Source organism: Antedon mediterranea, chromosome 11 (genome assembly GCF_964355755.1).
Source record: "Antedon mediterranea chromosome 11, ecAntMedi1.1, whole genome shotgun sequence".
Classification (NCBI taxonomy): Eukaryota; Metazoa; Echinodermata; class Crinoidea; order Comatulida; family Antedonidae; genus Antedon; species Antedon mediterranea.
Window position 1 is genome coordinate 4,471,814 of NC_092680.1, and position 16,643 is coordinate 4,488,456.

General features: G+C 32.2%; 1 protein-coding gene across 1 annotated transcript; it reads left to right on the plus strand.

The window, feature by feature from the left end:
- Nucleotides 1-1,269: 1,269 nt before the first annotated feature.
- LOC140062570 (uncharacterized) lies at nucleotides 1,270-16,461 on the plus strand. Its single transcript, XM_072108837.1, has 6 exons — nucleotides 1,270-1,445; nucleotides 2,878-3,164; nucleotides 3,386-3,461; nucleotides 13,129-13,539; nucleotides 14,697-14,799; nucleotides 15,218-16,461. The coding sequence occupies exons 1-6, from the start codon at nucleotides 1,271-1,273 to the stop codon at nucleotides 15,876-15,878; spliced, it is 1,713 nt and encodes a 570-aa protein (XP_071964938.1). The 5' UTR covers nucleotide 1,270; the 3' UTR covers nucleotides 15,879-16,461.
- The last annotated feature ends 182 nt before the right edge of the window (nucleotides 16,462-16,643 follow it).

The following is a 16,643-nucleotide window of genomic DNA, read 5'->3' on the forward strand; positions in this document are numbered from 1 at the left end:
GAGATTGAAAATTCAAGGACGAATCAAAGACTTTTTGCTAAATGTTGCTAAATGCTAGAAAACCTATTTATAATGCACGCTGGTATAATGTACTTTAGCGCGTAAATGTTTAAATGTTCTTTAATATAACATTCCACTATAGATGGCGCTAGTTCGTACGAACATGTGTTTATCATTTTTGGTATGTCCATTTTCTATTTTCCGTATATTCCTTATTTAAAAGTACCAATATGTAGTTTATAGAAGTATAATATAGATGATAAAGTGTATTGTTCTTTTTAATGTTTACAAAATTATTGTCTTGAAGATGTAACCATCCTTGAGTATTTCCACCATTTCTGTTCCTGAAACTATATTGACCAATGAGTCCAGATTTATATATTTTCAGTTTGAGTTTCATATTTTATTTCACACAAAATATAACACAATACATACATTTAAAAAAATATATAAATGATAAAAAATGTGTGTGGAGATTGCATTAAGCTAATTTTACTTTAGGTCTGAACTTTCAAATGAACAACTATATACATGTACAAATAGTAATGACTGAAATAAGCAAGAAAAAATACAATTTATGCACTTATAAAAAATGTTTAGTGAAAAAAGAAGAGGACAAAAACTAATGTCATCTCTCCACTCTTCTTTTCGTCCTTATCTTCTTCCCATTTCTGGTTGCTATTCTGTAACTAACTTTGTCCATATATTGTCATTTATTCTTGTAATCTGTCGCGTACCAATCTCCATTTGATTTCTGTAGTTTGTTCTAAAATGTGTATTTTCCTAATTCTGGTAAGTTGGATTTTATTCTTTTAGAGTGAGTTGTGTATTCTTCTTTCAATCACCTTTTTTGTCCATGTTTCTGCTCCACTATGTTATTAGAAGAATACTCTTAGGTGAATAATGTTGTGTTGAGAACATCAGTTTTTTAACTACTTTCAACTACTAGGTGAATCCCGTGTTCATTCTGAACGTAGGGGAGTGAGCTTTTAGGAGCTTATTGTACTAAGCCTCGGCATTATGTGGTAGGGTGGCCAGTTCCTTTCCACGCCGCCTTTTTTTCTCCCTAATATTTTCTAGGTACTCATTTACAGCTGAGTGGACTTGTCGGGAATTGAACCCGGGTGTATCTGTATGACAGTCAAGTGTCCTAACCACTCGGCTATCCTACTCCAATCCGACTTAAAACTAGTACTCTTTTTTCTAAATGACAATGCCTGATCTTGTTTGTTTATGCATTTCATGTTGTTCTCCTGTATTCTCGTCCACGATGATTGATTTTTATTATGTTTTTATTCTTCCAGTTTACCAGTGTACTTTTAGTGAACTTGGAATGTGTGGTTTTAAACAATCTACCAATGATCTAATCAACTGGACCAAACAGAACACATTGTCGCAACTTGTATTACCGCCTGCAGGACGTACTATACCAACACGCCAGACAGGTAAGAATGTTGACATGGTCACCTTGATTATCTTGACCTGATCAAATGTGTAACACTACTAAACTCAATATCCATGGATTTTCCATCTTAATATGATGCTTGTAAGAACGCAGATTCGTTTTAACATGGATGTATCTGGTAGTCCATTTACACTAAATGTTCCCTTAAAAGTCCGTTAAAGTAAAACAATAGTAAGGATTCCCCTTAGATGAGATTCAATTCAAAATAACATTTATTTCTTTCAAATCAAATAACATTCTAAAAACATTACTTTAATTATCGAAAAAATTGTGAGATTGAAAAAAAATGATTTTTTCCCATTTATTATAATAATTACACTGTATCTCCAGAGAAGAGTAAAATTACAATTCCACTCTTCCCTGGTATCACAAACAACACAAATAACACAAAAGAAACGCAAACACATAACAGGACAATAAAATGGTCACTTTTCATATTAAAGAAAACGTTTATTAAGAAATATGATTATCATATTTAGTTTTTTTTTTCGTCGAAAGGCGAGTGACACTATGCTATGTGTGGCTTTCTTCTAGAATTATTCCTATAACAATCTTTAGAATTACTTCAAATGTAACATCATGTTGCCAAACAAGAAGAATATTCCATTTCATCATTCATATTTCACATTTCAATTCCACAACCTTACTTTTCTTCACCAAATTAACCATCATGTCACAAAAGAAGTGCACAGAAACAAAATACAGCTCCACGATGACGTTTCGTAAATATAAATTTCTATGTCAAGTATAAATATGATATTTTTAATTTCTTACTGCAACCATAATACATTTACTATGTTGTTTCTGGTTCAAGGTCATCCGAGTTGTCAGGTTTTACAGCAATTTTATAAGTCAAGGTCGTAATTTAAGTAATTAATAAATTCATGTTTTAAATGAAATGCTTAAGTACAAACTACTTGTAATGCTCCAATTGGATTGTTAATTTTCATTTGGCGACATACCTGTAAAATATGTTATATTTTAAAGTGATTAGACTTATATTCCTGGGATGTTCAAGGACATAGACTTATGTCACAATATAATAATGTTTAAGTAAGTGGGTTGTGTAGAGTCATACTCGACGTATTATTAAGATATCGTTTTCAATTAAAGTTATTATTCTTTTTTTATTTCAGCTTTATTTACTAAAAAATTATAACCTAACTTAAACTTTATATAACTGACTTGAAGCTGTTTGTTCTTAAGCTACTAGTATGTCTACACTATCAAACTATTTTGACAAAAAATTGTGATGTGCCCAAACACGGTAATGATATGCCCAAACATGCTAGTGATATGACATCATCGTATCCATATATGGGAACATTACACTCTTTGTCACATAAAATTTGATAGTGTAGACAGAGCTTTAGCTTAATATAATACCAACGTTGCTTTGTATTTAATTTAAGGAACACATCTATGCGCCTGCTACAGAGAAGAACAGCCACGAGAACGATTGGCTTATGTGAATGCGATCATTGAAACACCAATGTATAACATCCTATCCAAGTCTCGAGTTAGGCTCGTCATGTTTTACTATTTTAAATTAAGAGACCAGAGCGCCCTCCATATTAAGAAAATGGGATATAGGAATGGAAGACCAATTGGAAAAATGATATGGACTGGTAATGGAATAACGTTTGGTGTTGGATGGAAAAAGATCGATATTGAATTTTATGCAGAACAGTCATTCAAGGTAATAATTTACCTTTTCTGTATATACAGTATCTTATCTAATACACATATCGAAATATTCATTATACTATAGTTCCAATAAAATAAACAATAAAGAAATAAAAAACAGAAGAAGGAAAAGATTGATTTACAATTTCAAAATAAATATTGCAAAAGTACCTACAATTTGTGAACATTATTAAGCAAACAAGATATATGACATTTTATTTATACCCTTTATAGCTTGAATTTGAAGCAGTTGTAACAGCAATAGAATACAATTCTGTGCGAATAGACGAATATTACCTCATGATCCAAGGTAAGATTACATTAAATGAACAAGTTTTAAAAGTTTTATTATTGAGTATAGAAGAATGTAGTAAATTTAGGTTTTATTGTTTGAGAACATACACTGTTCTATAATCTTTGTACTGTATTTTAATTTATTTAAAAAAAATATATTTTTGCACACATGGCGTCTCATACGTATAATATTTGAGCTCAAAATAATACATTCCAGACAAAAATCGAATATTCGACTGGTTGACTAACATAAAAAAGACAATAAAGACAAACAGGGCTAACTTTTCTACTGAAACACTCGTAATTGATTATAAGCAATCAACATTTCTTCCGTAAATGTGACCTGGTTTGATGTTGAGGACCTCTTCTGAAACAACCTTCCGAACTCAAATGACCACTATCCTGTGCCTTATAAATGTAGTTTTCCACCCTTTTACTATACAAGTTGTTTGATCTGTTTATTTTGTTTGTATAGATAATAATACACATTGCATAAAGATCCGGTACAAGAGAACACGTTGTGTACATACATACAACATGCTCCGTATATGTACACACATGATCAGATTATAATGTTTATTTCGATATAAAATAAACGAAAAGTTATCTGAGAAATCAACCTTGCACTTGAAACCTCCATTATCATAAAATTGAAAAGCACAGTGTCAATTAAAGTTCATTAGTCATTTTCCGATTCAATAATCTTTAATCAGAAGTAATTCAGCGTTAGAGGGCGCTATGATGGAAAAACAGAAATAACGTATCTATTATTTTCGTCATTTAGCGGGTAAAAATTGAAATTTTGAAATGTTTAATAATAAGTTGATTAAAGTTTTTAAATCAAAGCATATGTCGCTTTAACGATAATACTTCAGTGGTTCTTTATATAAATCTAACTTTATGAGATTCAGCCACTGTTGATGTTAAGCTGTATTGTCAACAAAGTTTCATTATCAATAACAATAGTTTAAACAAATATTTGATTTATATATGGAAGGTAATAAAATACCGTCAATAATATGTTGGATCCATGTATAAGAACCACTTATAACGAATTAGAACATCAGATCTAAAAAGTTATCCTACGTTTAGTTTTTGTGTTATTTATAGTTCGATGTAAAGATAAAATAATTGAAAACGAATTTATCTACAAATGTATAAGATCAATTGATTCTACTTGCCTAATTAAAACCATAACAATGGATTTCTGAAAATTGAAAACACGGTTCAAAATTAACAGCAAAGTGAAAGAATATGCTATCAGACCTTACTAATTTAAACTTTGTCAATTACCATTAGACGCTTGTCCCCTAATCTTTTCGAGTTTAAAAACAGTATTGAAAAAGATGTCAACGTGCCTGGTCAACTTGTCGTACTGGCAAACGAGTTTGTTCACTCGATGTATTTCTCTCGGGGGTACGAGATTCCACCTTACGATGCCTCATTTTTCATCTGTGTACGAAACTACGTTATTCTAATTTGTAATGATTTTTACTCAGCTTATTTAAACTCTCCGGATAGCAGTTGTTAGTGTTCTATGGAAGTATCTAATTGTGTACTCAGGTTGATTTCCGTTGCATTTGTGCAAAGCACTGAGACCAACTAAGTATAATTCATTTTAGTGTGCTTTTTTCATGAGTATGTGCTGTACTCATGTGATCTCTCTGCCTAGCAAATGTCTGTCTCTTGAGTCGACTGTACTCCGCGAGGTCACTAAGCACACGCTTAAGTGAGTCGGTCGTGATCCTCATTATATGTGTACCGCCAAACCAAAACCAGGCGTTTGTCGGCAGCAAGGGATTTCTGTAAAATGCTTCTGAATGTGTAAAACCTATATCTTGACCATTTTTAGTTTTTTAAATAATCTTACAGAAAATTTACCGTAGATTCCAAAAATCTAGGTATTTTAAAGAAATTATAAGTATAAATCAATGAAAATAACATTTTAATGAGACCCCCTTTTTCGTCTTTGGTGAAAAAATCAAGTTCTATTCTGTAATTTGTGTCTATTTCTAACCAACTTTTACCTCTTTGATTATGAGAAGACCCCTTAATGTGTGGTATTTTTAGAAAGCTCGTGAAAAAATCTTTCCAAAGATAAAGGTTGTAGGTCATGTAAAATAATAGTATAGCCAATCAAACACATTCTTTAATAACCTTTTGGTATAAGCAAACCAGTCTTGTTGCTACGGAATCCTGAAACAGGCAATTTGATTGGCTAACAGAGTGGCTCAAGTCATTGAAGCGTTAAATTTGCCTTTAACAGCTATTCAAAGTACACTGAGGAAGCGGTAAGGTTTTAACAAAACATTCTTACTGTAAAAAACATTCAATATTAATTTATACTTGCTATTTATGCATCCTAGATAATAATAAAACAACCTAGAATAGTTTAATGATTTATATAATATGAAAAGTAGAAATATTGGCTTCGCTAGCGAATCGTAAACAACAAGAGGTTAGAAAGTACGAAATGACTTTCTAGCGCGACACACTCAGTTTGGTGAACACAGAAACACTTTTGATCAAAATATTAGGCCTAGCCTAGGCATAAGATAAGAGATGAACTGTATGCCAGCTTAGTACTCAAGTTAGCCTAGTAAAACCACCTAGCATACCTTGGTCTAGGCCTAGCCCAAAAAAAAGATTTTTAAATGTGTTTAAAAAAGTTTAATTTAATTTTCCATTCTGTTTTCAGATCTTGATTGGTAATTAATACTGTAATGTATACCAATAGTTTTGACAGTGGTGGTGATGCTGTTGCTACTTTCTCTTCTCAAACAACTCCAATAATGGTGATACGGTGCTTAATATAACTTTACAAAAATGACTTTGATTCTGATGATACATGACACATGTATTCTATTATGCAACGTAACCCTGAATAAAACCGTGAAATAATTGTATCGAAAAATATGTATGTATTTAAAACTTAAAGACCCGGCACAAAAGATGATAATACTGTTGTAACACGCAGCCTGAAATGACCAAAATGTTATAATTTAAAGTGTACCAATTGTAAATAAATTTAAACACATCAAACACAATCAACTGTCTGTGTATCATTAATTTTGGTTCATTTCTATATGTTGTATTTTATTGTCACTTTATTAATAGTACTTATTTATAGTTATTACAAGCCTCACACATAACATAAGTTTAGTAAAAAAAAGTTTACTAACGTATGTAGTTATTTGAAGTCTCATTTGACAATGTTAATGTTACTGGATTTCTTTGAAAATTTCAATGATTATAGAAAAATGTATTAGTTACATTTGTGCTAAATTTCAAAGTCATAGGTATACTAGAAGTTAGCGTTGTCAAGGTGAACATGAGTCGCTGTCTGCCAGCACATTTAAACTTCCTGTTTGAACTATTGTTGATCTTTGAATGCATTTTTCACTGCTAAATAAAAATGAATTCTTACTTGTATTTCTTTACTTATTGTATCATAACTCTAAAAATACTTGACCAAATTGAATAATTTTTTCAGTATTTTAAAGCAAATTATGTGCTCTGTACAAATATCTTTAAAACTCAAAATGTCACATTTACGACAAATGCCTGGTTTTGATTTGGCTGTACACATATTGTTACCTACTGTAGGAACTAAACTTACTAGAAAGCTTTCGTTTGATCAAGTGTCATTGCAGCTAACTCACAAGTAACTTTCATATTTTCAAGAAAACAAGATGGAAGGTGAGGTTGTTTTGTCTTTTGTGTGTTTCTTTTCCAAGTATTACGTTGAAACCAAATACTAGTTTTATCCAAGGTTTTATAAGAACAGTTAATACATACAAATCCAAAAGGTTACAGTGAGGTTTTTTTTTATTATACAGGTACCGAAGTATATAATTAATTAATTGACCAAATAGAAATATGTTCCGTTTTGGAATCATGCCAAGAAAGTTTATAAAACATTAATTCAATTCAATTAAATCTAATCGTTTATGTCGCATACATCCACTTTGATTAAACCAAAGGTAGCAAATGTCCAATGTTTTACAATTATTGTATTGTAATTATTACATTTTTGTGGAAAATTCAAGATGTCATAAAGCTCTGTCTACACTATCAAACTTTATGTAACAAAATAATGTGGCCATATATGTACATGGGTCATATTTGGTCATATCACTACCATTGGGCACATCACACCTTTTTATGTAAAACTAGTTTGATAGTGTAGACAAAGCTTTAGAGTTGACGGTCGTGTGCATGTATTTACATTTATAGCGTATTTCCCTCTTAAAATAAAACATAGTTTCACTTGAAGATCTTAATTCTTTGTTATAAAGATTACATCCATTTTCTTGATACAATGTTCATAATGTTGTTTTATAACGTTGATGCCGTAAGTTTCAAGTATTTTATTTTGTGTGTACTTCGTCAGTTACTTTATACTTAGCATGAGACTGTTTCGTTTTTTTTTTTTTTTCATTTAAAAATGTTAAAAATAATTGTTAATAAGTAGCCTAACTCCTTCCTAATTTAATTATAAAGATGAATGACAGTATCAAATTGGGTTAAATATAATGAAAGTATTAAATTGGGTTAGGTATATTATATTCTGTATCACGTTATAATATTTTAGGCTAAATATTTAGAGCCTAATATACGAATGTCTTAGAAAGTAAAAGTATTCCCGTGGATCCAAAGTATCAAAGGGATAGGTTAGGAAATTGATACTTGACTTTAGAGTTTATTAAGAATGTTGTAGGATTAAATTTTCATTAAATGTATTTCTTAATTTCAAAATATATACTGTACTAATAATACTAAATGTTGTATCTGATATCTGTAGAGCTGTTGTTTTATATTATATTGTTAATTTCGTTGAAATAAGTTCTGTGTGATTAACGGTCCAAATTAATACAAATAAGCTAAGGAGTTGGAGTAATTAGTCATTAGTAGATGTATTATTTGATAAATAGAAAAACCGAATTATTTACTTAAGGGTTTGTCGTAAGTAACAAATAAAAGTATAAAATGTCATCCTAGATTGTAATCCTGCCATATCCGACGCACAATTATGTTGTGACTATGAGACTAAGGCATGACATATCCCCCGCAATATCACTACAAGGATATTAATAATGTAAATATTTATAACCTGTTAATGTTGTCTATTGTTCCACTTCAGTACACGCAAGAGTACCTTTATCATTACTTGGTAATTTCAAGACGTAATCGTTGCTTTTTAAAACTTAAGCTACACTATCTAACTAGTTTGACAATAAAAGTTTGATGTGCCCAAATATGGTTGTGTATGACATCATCATGTCCATATATGGGCACATCACATTGTTTTGTCACATAAAGTTTAATAGTGTAGACTGAACTTTATGAGTATTTGTTCATAGGAAAACATGTGCTATTTCATTGTCAGAAATGATCTTGTGAATAGGCCTATATATCACAATACCATTATTGTTATAACTATAAAATAGTATCAATATTTGGATTACTGGATACGAATATATTTCAACAAGTAAAACTGTTTTAAAGAAGACACTTTACCATGTGATTCATATTTCCTGACAGTGACCTCATCAACTTTGCGGCTCGATTACACTCATTGATTAAAATAAACTAGGGTCAGAATATTAATTATGTATACCGTAAACAAAATAATTAGGATTAGACCATCCAAATATTCTCGTGAAGCAAACATTCTGCCGTACTAAAATTCAATAAAAAAAAATTAAATTAAATAAACTCATTATAGCCTAAATAAACTCAATAGCCTAAATAAATTACAATGCATTGTTCCCATTATTACACCTTTGATACTATAATAATAATACTAATAATGATATTTATAATTGTTTTGATATTTCTACCATTTACTTTAATGTAAATTTAACTTCACCTTTGCGTTGCGTGCCTCAATAATTAGTTGACGTTATTTCCTATTTTTAAACCAACTGGGAGGAAGTTGTGTATGCAGTTTGGAATGAATGGAAAGATATGAATATGCTTAATATTTTGATTTTAGTTATCATACAGATACTTACGAATAGGTTACAAAATACAATTGAAAATGATTATTCGGCATTCACTGTCAAAGAATCCGTAATCAGTATTTCTTCCAAATCAGAGTGTCCGCAACAATTAAGATTTGTAACTTTGCTATTCATTTTTTGCAAACTCACATAGCTTCTCCACCTCAGTCTTCGCGTGTATGATCATTGTATTTGTATCATAGGGTTATTCAAATTTATAAGATTAACAGTAGTAGCCCCTGTTTTGTTGAAATATTAGCATTGTTTCTTTTATTTACTGTTTCCTTCAGTTCAACCTGTCGGAAAAAGCTACTTACCGTGCTTACACTTTTGACGAAAGACCTCAGCAGAATGTTTAACTTCACTTTGACCCTCAATATTTTGTTGTAAAAAACAGAACAACTGACCTATATAAGCTCTTATCAAAGTAAAGCATAAATATCATAAAGCTATAATCAACCTGATAAAAAAAAGGCTTTGAACTTAACTGTTGAAATGTGTTATCGTAGAAAAATGCATTGAAAGTTTAGAAAAATTGCAAGCGAATTAATTCCCTGGCCTGGGTTTCATAATTTCAAGCATCAAACGATATCTTCAACAAGGCACGTGTAACCCTTCAGGTGTTTTAAAAGCCTAGCTATCTATTATTCAATTGAGATTGGTATTTCAATTCAGTGTCGACCGTCTTGTTAGTAAGATAGTGGGGATTTACCCTTGGGGCCACGTGATCTTGTCCATTGCCAGTGACAACAACAACGGAATTGAAATGTAAAGAAGATACGATGCTTTTTTTGTCGGGGCATCTAGAGTTGAAGGTGATTCATGCCTTTTGTCTCAAGTTATTACTTGTATAACATGGTCTATATTAATTAACAAGAGTCATTTAGATTATTTAATATGAAGACAATTAGAGCAGGAAAGAGTGAAATGATTTCACTTTTCCCTGGTTGAGGTTCAAGTATTTTTATGATGAAAATACTTTTCAAATAAATGTAATTCAAAACATACTGTACGATGTCATTGTACTATGATACTCTACGCAACCAAGCGACTGGTGCACTGGTTTAAAAATAATGAATGTTAGGACATAATATTACTCATGCGAGCCTAACCTCATGCTAATTTACATTGACAGGAATGATGTCACTGTTCGCTGTCACGCCCTAATGTTGTATATGTGGACGTAAGAAACAATGACAGAAATATTGTTTTATTAATTTAACTATTATCATTTCAGTAAACGACACTAGTTTTCCTGGTCAGCCGAGCAAGTTATGTTAAAACATGTTTCTCTTCTTTTTAGTCGCGTTTGCACGCGACTCTACAGCTCACTATGTCGGTCGAATGGTTAGTTGGTCGGTCGGTAAAAACTAACTCAAATTTGCGCACGCGGCTGCAGCCATGTGTACATGGCTAATTGTTCAGAAAGATTTCCTATTATGTATTTATTATATTTATATCTTTAAAAGTAAATAAAAGAGGCAAGCACACGCTAATATGTGTTTGGCGTAAACTATGTCCGTGGTAGTTTATAGGTTATAGATTTTATAGGGTATATATAATCAGACGGATATATTTATTACAAACTATTGCTATATCAAAGAAGATGTGGTTTACCTACCAGAGGTGTGGCTACTTAAACGTCATTGTAATGTTTAATCGAATTTCTTGTTTCATTATTACTGTCTCCACTTGAAACAGACTTTATGTTTTGACCAATCAGAGTTGACCTATAATAAGTATATAATATGTATTGTTTAAATTAATTATAGAACATAGAAACGAGTAGACACGGGTATCGAAACATACACGTTTTCTATTTCCGTACATCTAAATAATGTATAATGTTTTTTGGTGCAAATCAAACTCGGCTGCTCGTATCATTACGTTCACTAACCGTCGCTCTCACATTTCACCTGTTCTTCGAGAACTTCACTGGCTCCCCATTGACAATCGAATCAAATTTAAAATCTTGCTCCTTACTTTTAAAGCACTTCTTTTCAACCAACCTGCTTACATCCGTCAATTAATCACCTTTTATGTTCCTGGACGGACTCTTAGATCATCCGATGATTTGTTACTCTCTGTTCCACGCATAGCCACTAAAACCTTTGGTCATAGGTCGTTTTTTTTTGTAGCACCCACACTCTGGAATTCACTCCCCCCACAAATTAAACACTGCTCTTCTGTTGCCTTATTTAAAAAATTGCTCAAATTTTCGACCACTAACATGCCCAGCGCCTTTGATTTTGTACCTCGGTCTTTGAATTGACGCTTTATAAATATTGATATAATAATAATAATAATAATATAATAAGTATAGGTTTAATAGTAGCTTTGAAATCATACTAATGTCTTACTATCTACACTATCAAACTAGTTTGACAAAAAAAGTGTGATGTATGGTAGTGATATGCCCAAAGATGGTAGTGACATGACATTACATTTTTTTGTCATATAAAGTTTGATAGTGAATGTTGTGAGTGTCACCAATCCAAAGGTAAATGGGTCAACAAATAAATAATAAAGAGTGTAGACAGAGCTTTATAAATAAGTTTCATCAAAATTAATCATAAATAATTATCGTGTATTGTTGCACAAATATGATATCTGAAGTCATCATCAATCATTTAACAATTGTACGATTTTTAAGCAAAATTAAGTGTTTTAAAGGCGTTTATTAATAATTTATTTATTTTATCAGATTCGATGTGAATACACAAACGAAAGTGTCATGTTGTCGGTTAACCTAGTATCTCTCCGGAAGTAGAACTAATCGAGAGATTAATTAGTATTAGAATTTAAACTTCGATAAGTATTAAACTATCGATCGTATGTGATAGTTCTAAAAATTATATAGGAAAACGTTGATTGTAATCATTAAAAATATACTTTTATTTTATTAAAAATCACAACATTGGAAAACCTCTCTTAGATATAGAAAGCAATTGTATTTAAACATGTTTTGAACTAATTTAAACACTTTTTTGATAATCCATACCCACTTTGTTGTAAAACATCTAGAAACTATCAACATCTTTTAAGGTGTAGATGACTATTATATAAACAACCTGCGGTAAATTAGTTACTGTCTATAGCTTATGTACCCTAAAGTTTACTTCAATTACTACTTCAATTATATATAACCCCTGACATCTAAGGTCACGATTGATAGAGCATCTTATTTATTTCTTTACTTGTATGTCTGTTCATTACAATAAAAAGGTACCTGGATCTTGTTTAAAAATTCCTTTATTATTTTCTCCTTTCCATTTTCCTACTTTTTTCATCCTTTTTTTACAAGTTGCTTAAAAACAAAAATAAAACAGGTAACATGGCAAAATCAATCATAATGGATATCATTTATTCGTCACTGTTATTGTAGACTATATAATTGATTATGTTGCCTCTGTTAGTAGTTGTCTTGTTCACCTGTTATCACTAACCATTCAATTACTGCAATTGTCACGTGGTTGGCAGTAACGGGTACCATTTTCAATTGCATTTCTTTCTTTTTTTGTATAATTATTTTGTATAGCCTATTTTAGTATATCTTTACACTTATTATAATTAATATAAACAGTATTGAAGATTTAAAACATAAACAAAAGTCATTAATATGTTAGTAGCGTATAACTTTCTATTCTCACAAATTGTATTTCTTTTTAAATATTTCAGGGCATATGCATCCAACACAAGGTAATAATAATCCTAATGCTGGCCTTCCACCGTACGGACCACAGATTCCAGTTCGACCTCCACCAAGAGTAACAAATCCTCCTCCACCAAGAGTAACAAATCCTCCTCCTCCAAGGGCTCCAGTTCCTCCAAAGCCAGCACCAAAACCAAAGCCTACTGTGAAACCGGTACCTCCAAGACGTCCTACCGTTGCGCCGCCAAACCGACCTGCAGTCCCACGCCCAGGCCGCCCTACAGTAAGACCACGATTTACAAATGTTTACCTAGCGACTGATCGGGGACTGGTTCCTGGTGGGTTTTACCCGACAGAAGATACATTTAAAGATAATGATATCCAATCTACACAACTAACAACAGTGTTTCTAAAGGAAAATGTTCCATCATTCACACGTAAGTACTTTAAAAAATGCATAATTATATAAGTGATAAGTTAATATTGATCAATTAACAGTTATAATATAACTAAACAGTTCCTAATATAACTGTGTTTTGTTGTTGTTGACTGTGCCTCTCTGGGTTCGTTGTTTACTGTGCCTCTCTGGGTTCGTAACATTGTGTGCCATTACCAGTGACTCAACCTTCGTAGCTTTAAAATAATACAAGATTTCAATTTCCTCAACATGTGCCGGTAGGAAAAGCTAAAGTCTATGATTATAGTACTGTGCACTGCAACTATGATTCATGATTCGTCAAAAATAAAATAATAATAATATTCTGTAAACACAACTGTTGCTTATTAATATTATCAAATCTTATGCACAAAATTACTAAAAAAAATAAATACAAAATTGTGAGAGTACGATCTATCTGACTTCATTTCTATCTATTACATTTCGTGTGTACAATTCTCCATTCTGTTCGTAAACCTCAATAAAACGTTCAATGTTCAGACTTTCTTTTTCTACTACCTGTTGTGTTTTGTCTGTAAGGGGATGTTGTGTCACCTGGTCTTCCGCCGACTGTACATAAATACACCTTGCTCTCAAGTTGATTTTGTATCATGTAATCCACAATCCTCCAATCAAATGACAGAAATATATATAGTTGTTATAATAACTACTCTATATATTATTATACTCTATAAAGTAAAGTATACAATGAATAATCTATATTTATGGCGTAAACTTGAGATAAAGTATCGATGCCCAGAATATATACAGCATCTACTGTTGGAATCTAGTAAATAAGGAAATATCCTAATCTATACAGAGCAACATGCCATCAAATTGGGCTTTTCAAAAAGGATACATATCATTCTAAGAAGAATATTAATTATAACGTAGGAACATAACACTAAACCGTTGTAGTGCATTGCTTTTGCTTTAAAGAATAACCTACGCATAGTTAATTTACACATTCTACGCATGTACACATTATAGGTTCTGCCCGTTTCCTCTGCGTATCATCATTGCAAAGATTACAATACATGATAAACTGAGTCTACACACAGTTTATGAAAGTACATACATTATGCAAAAATAAGCCAATTTTCCTTAGTTTCACTATGAGTTAACTTACATTGGTTTTTTTTGGGGTTTTTTTTTCAGAGAGTTTGCCTTTAGTCGCTGTAGCAGTAGGGTTAGGCTTATTTCTTGTATTTCTCGTTGTTATGGTTGCCTGGGTGATTAGATGCATAGGCAGGGTTAACACGTAAGTACCGTAGTAATGTTAATTGTATTGTAATGATGAATGGTCAGTTCCGATGACGACGATGACGACAACGTTGATGATTGTTATTATATAAATAAATATAAATTATAAATATATATTGTTTATTTTATGTCTTTAGGCACAATGTTAATAATAGTAAATTAATCACTGTCCTATCAGATAGGTGGTCATCTCCCTGAACGATGATGATTGTAAAAAAACAATCTGGTTTTGCCCCTAATAATATACTGGTATTGACAATGGTGCATGGCAGTATATGAATTCGGTCGGTGAACGTGTTCACACTTTGTTTGTAATACATAACAGCACGCATGTGGATAAAATACATTATTCTTCTTTAAATGGTGACGGAATCATTAAAATACGATGTTAAAAAACAAAACTGTGTATTTTACAGACCTGAGTATCTTCAAAAGAAGGCAATGTTACTAAACCAATCAGATAGTATGCGTCTAGCCAATAGCAAAGAAACGAGTAAGGAAACTAAACGCGATTCTATGACGTCAAACAGATCGAAACGCAGTGGTGGAAGTTCAGTAGGCATATCCCCTGCAACACCAGACGATTGCACACCAATACCAACACCTACTCCTTCCTCACCTTCACCATCGACCACCAGTGAATATTCGGCTTTTCCAGGATTTACACCTACTCCCAGTGAAATGCAATACCAGTGGGTTCCTATGCATAGGTATGAAGACATACTGGAAAAGGACATACAGGAAACCGATAAACGAGGGTTGCGGGCCAAAGAAAACGGAGACGATGTGTACCAAAACGCACCGTTGAACAACAGAACAAAAAGAAATTCGAACCCATTACGGACAATTGCGGAGGAGTTAGAAGCCCAGTTCCGTAAACAGGGCGTTACGTTATTCAAGAAACAAAATGAGAACCTAAAAAATCACGAATACGTGAATAAGAACGCCGCCAGCAACCAAAACACGTACGTCTGTCGGAGTGAAACGGACTGGGTTGAAAACTCAATATATGAAACGGGATCAGTTGCGAACAACACGAAAAACTATGAAATATTTTACCGCATGCCAACTCTCTGAATGCGACTTTATTATGACTGGTTTTGTATCAGTAGTGCACCATTGGTGACAATGTTCGAACGCTGTGCGTAAAAACAGTGTCGAAGTTGACCATCGGCGGTTCCACTCTATCACACCACCACCAATACCGAGTGCAGCGCATGGGTGTGTGTGGATGGGTGCACATTAGTTTCGCCTATTGAGCATGCCAGCAATTATTCTAATTAATAATTACGTAACGCAATAATGTTGTATTACCATTGTATAGAGATGATTTTAACTTTACTTATTAACAGTGTCCATTTTGATTGAAATGGTTATCGATTAACCTATTAATGTATATTATTGACATTGAAAATGAATGTATTTAATGACGAAGTTGACAATTATTGTCTATGGTGTAATAAAGTAAGGCACCTCAATATTCTTAAGCTCTATCTGCACTATCAAGAAAAAGTGTGATAAGCCCAAATATGGTAGTGATATACCCAAATATGGTAGTGGTATGGATATCATCATGTCCATATAATGGGCGCAACAATTTTTGTTACACATAAAGTTTGATAGTGTAGACAGAGCTTTAGTGTGGTAGCCATATCACATAAACAAATACTGATGTTTGTATCTTCTGTTTATACTCACATCATCGTTTACGCCACGTGCTAAAGTATTTTGATTGGCCTGGGCGAATTAGTTAGGCCTACGTCTTAGTAAGAAACATGGAATCTTCTCCCTCTGAAAATGACGGTGACGTAACTTTTTTTACGTCACGTTATGACATATCAT

Excerpts from the sequence above, each read along its gene's own strand:
- LOC140062570 (XM_072108837.1), top strand. The coding sequence starts at position 1,271 with ATGATTGATTTTTATTATGTTTTTATTCTTCCAGTTTACCAGTGTACT. Across the intron at positions 3,165-3,385 it reads ATGCAGAACAGTCATTCAAG|CTTGAATTTGAAGCAGTTGT; the intron begins GTAATAATTTAC and ends TACCCTTTATAG. Across the intron at positions 13,540-14,696 it reads AAATGTTCCATCATTCACAC|AGAGTTTGCCTTTAGTCGCT; the intron begins GTAAGTACTTTA and ends TTTTTTTTTCAG.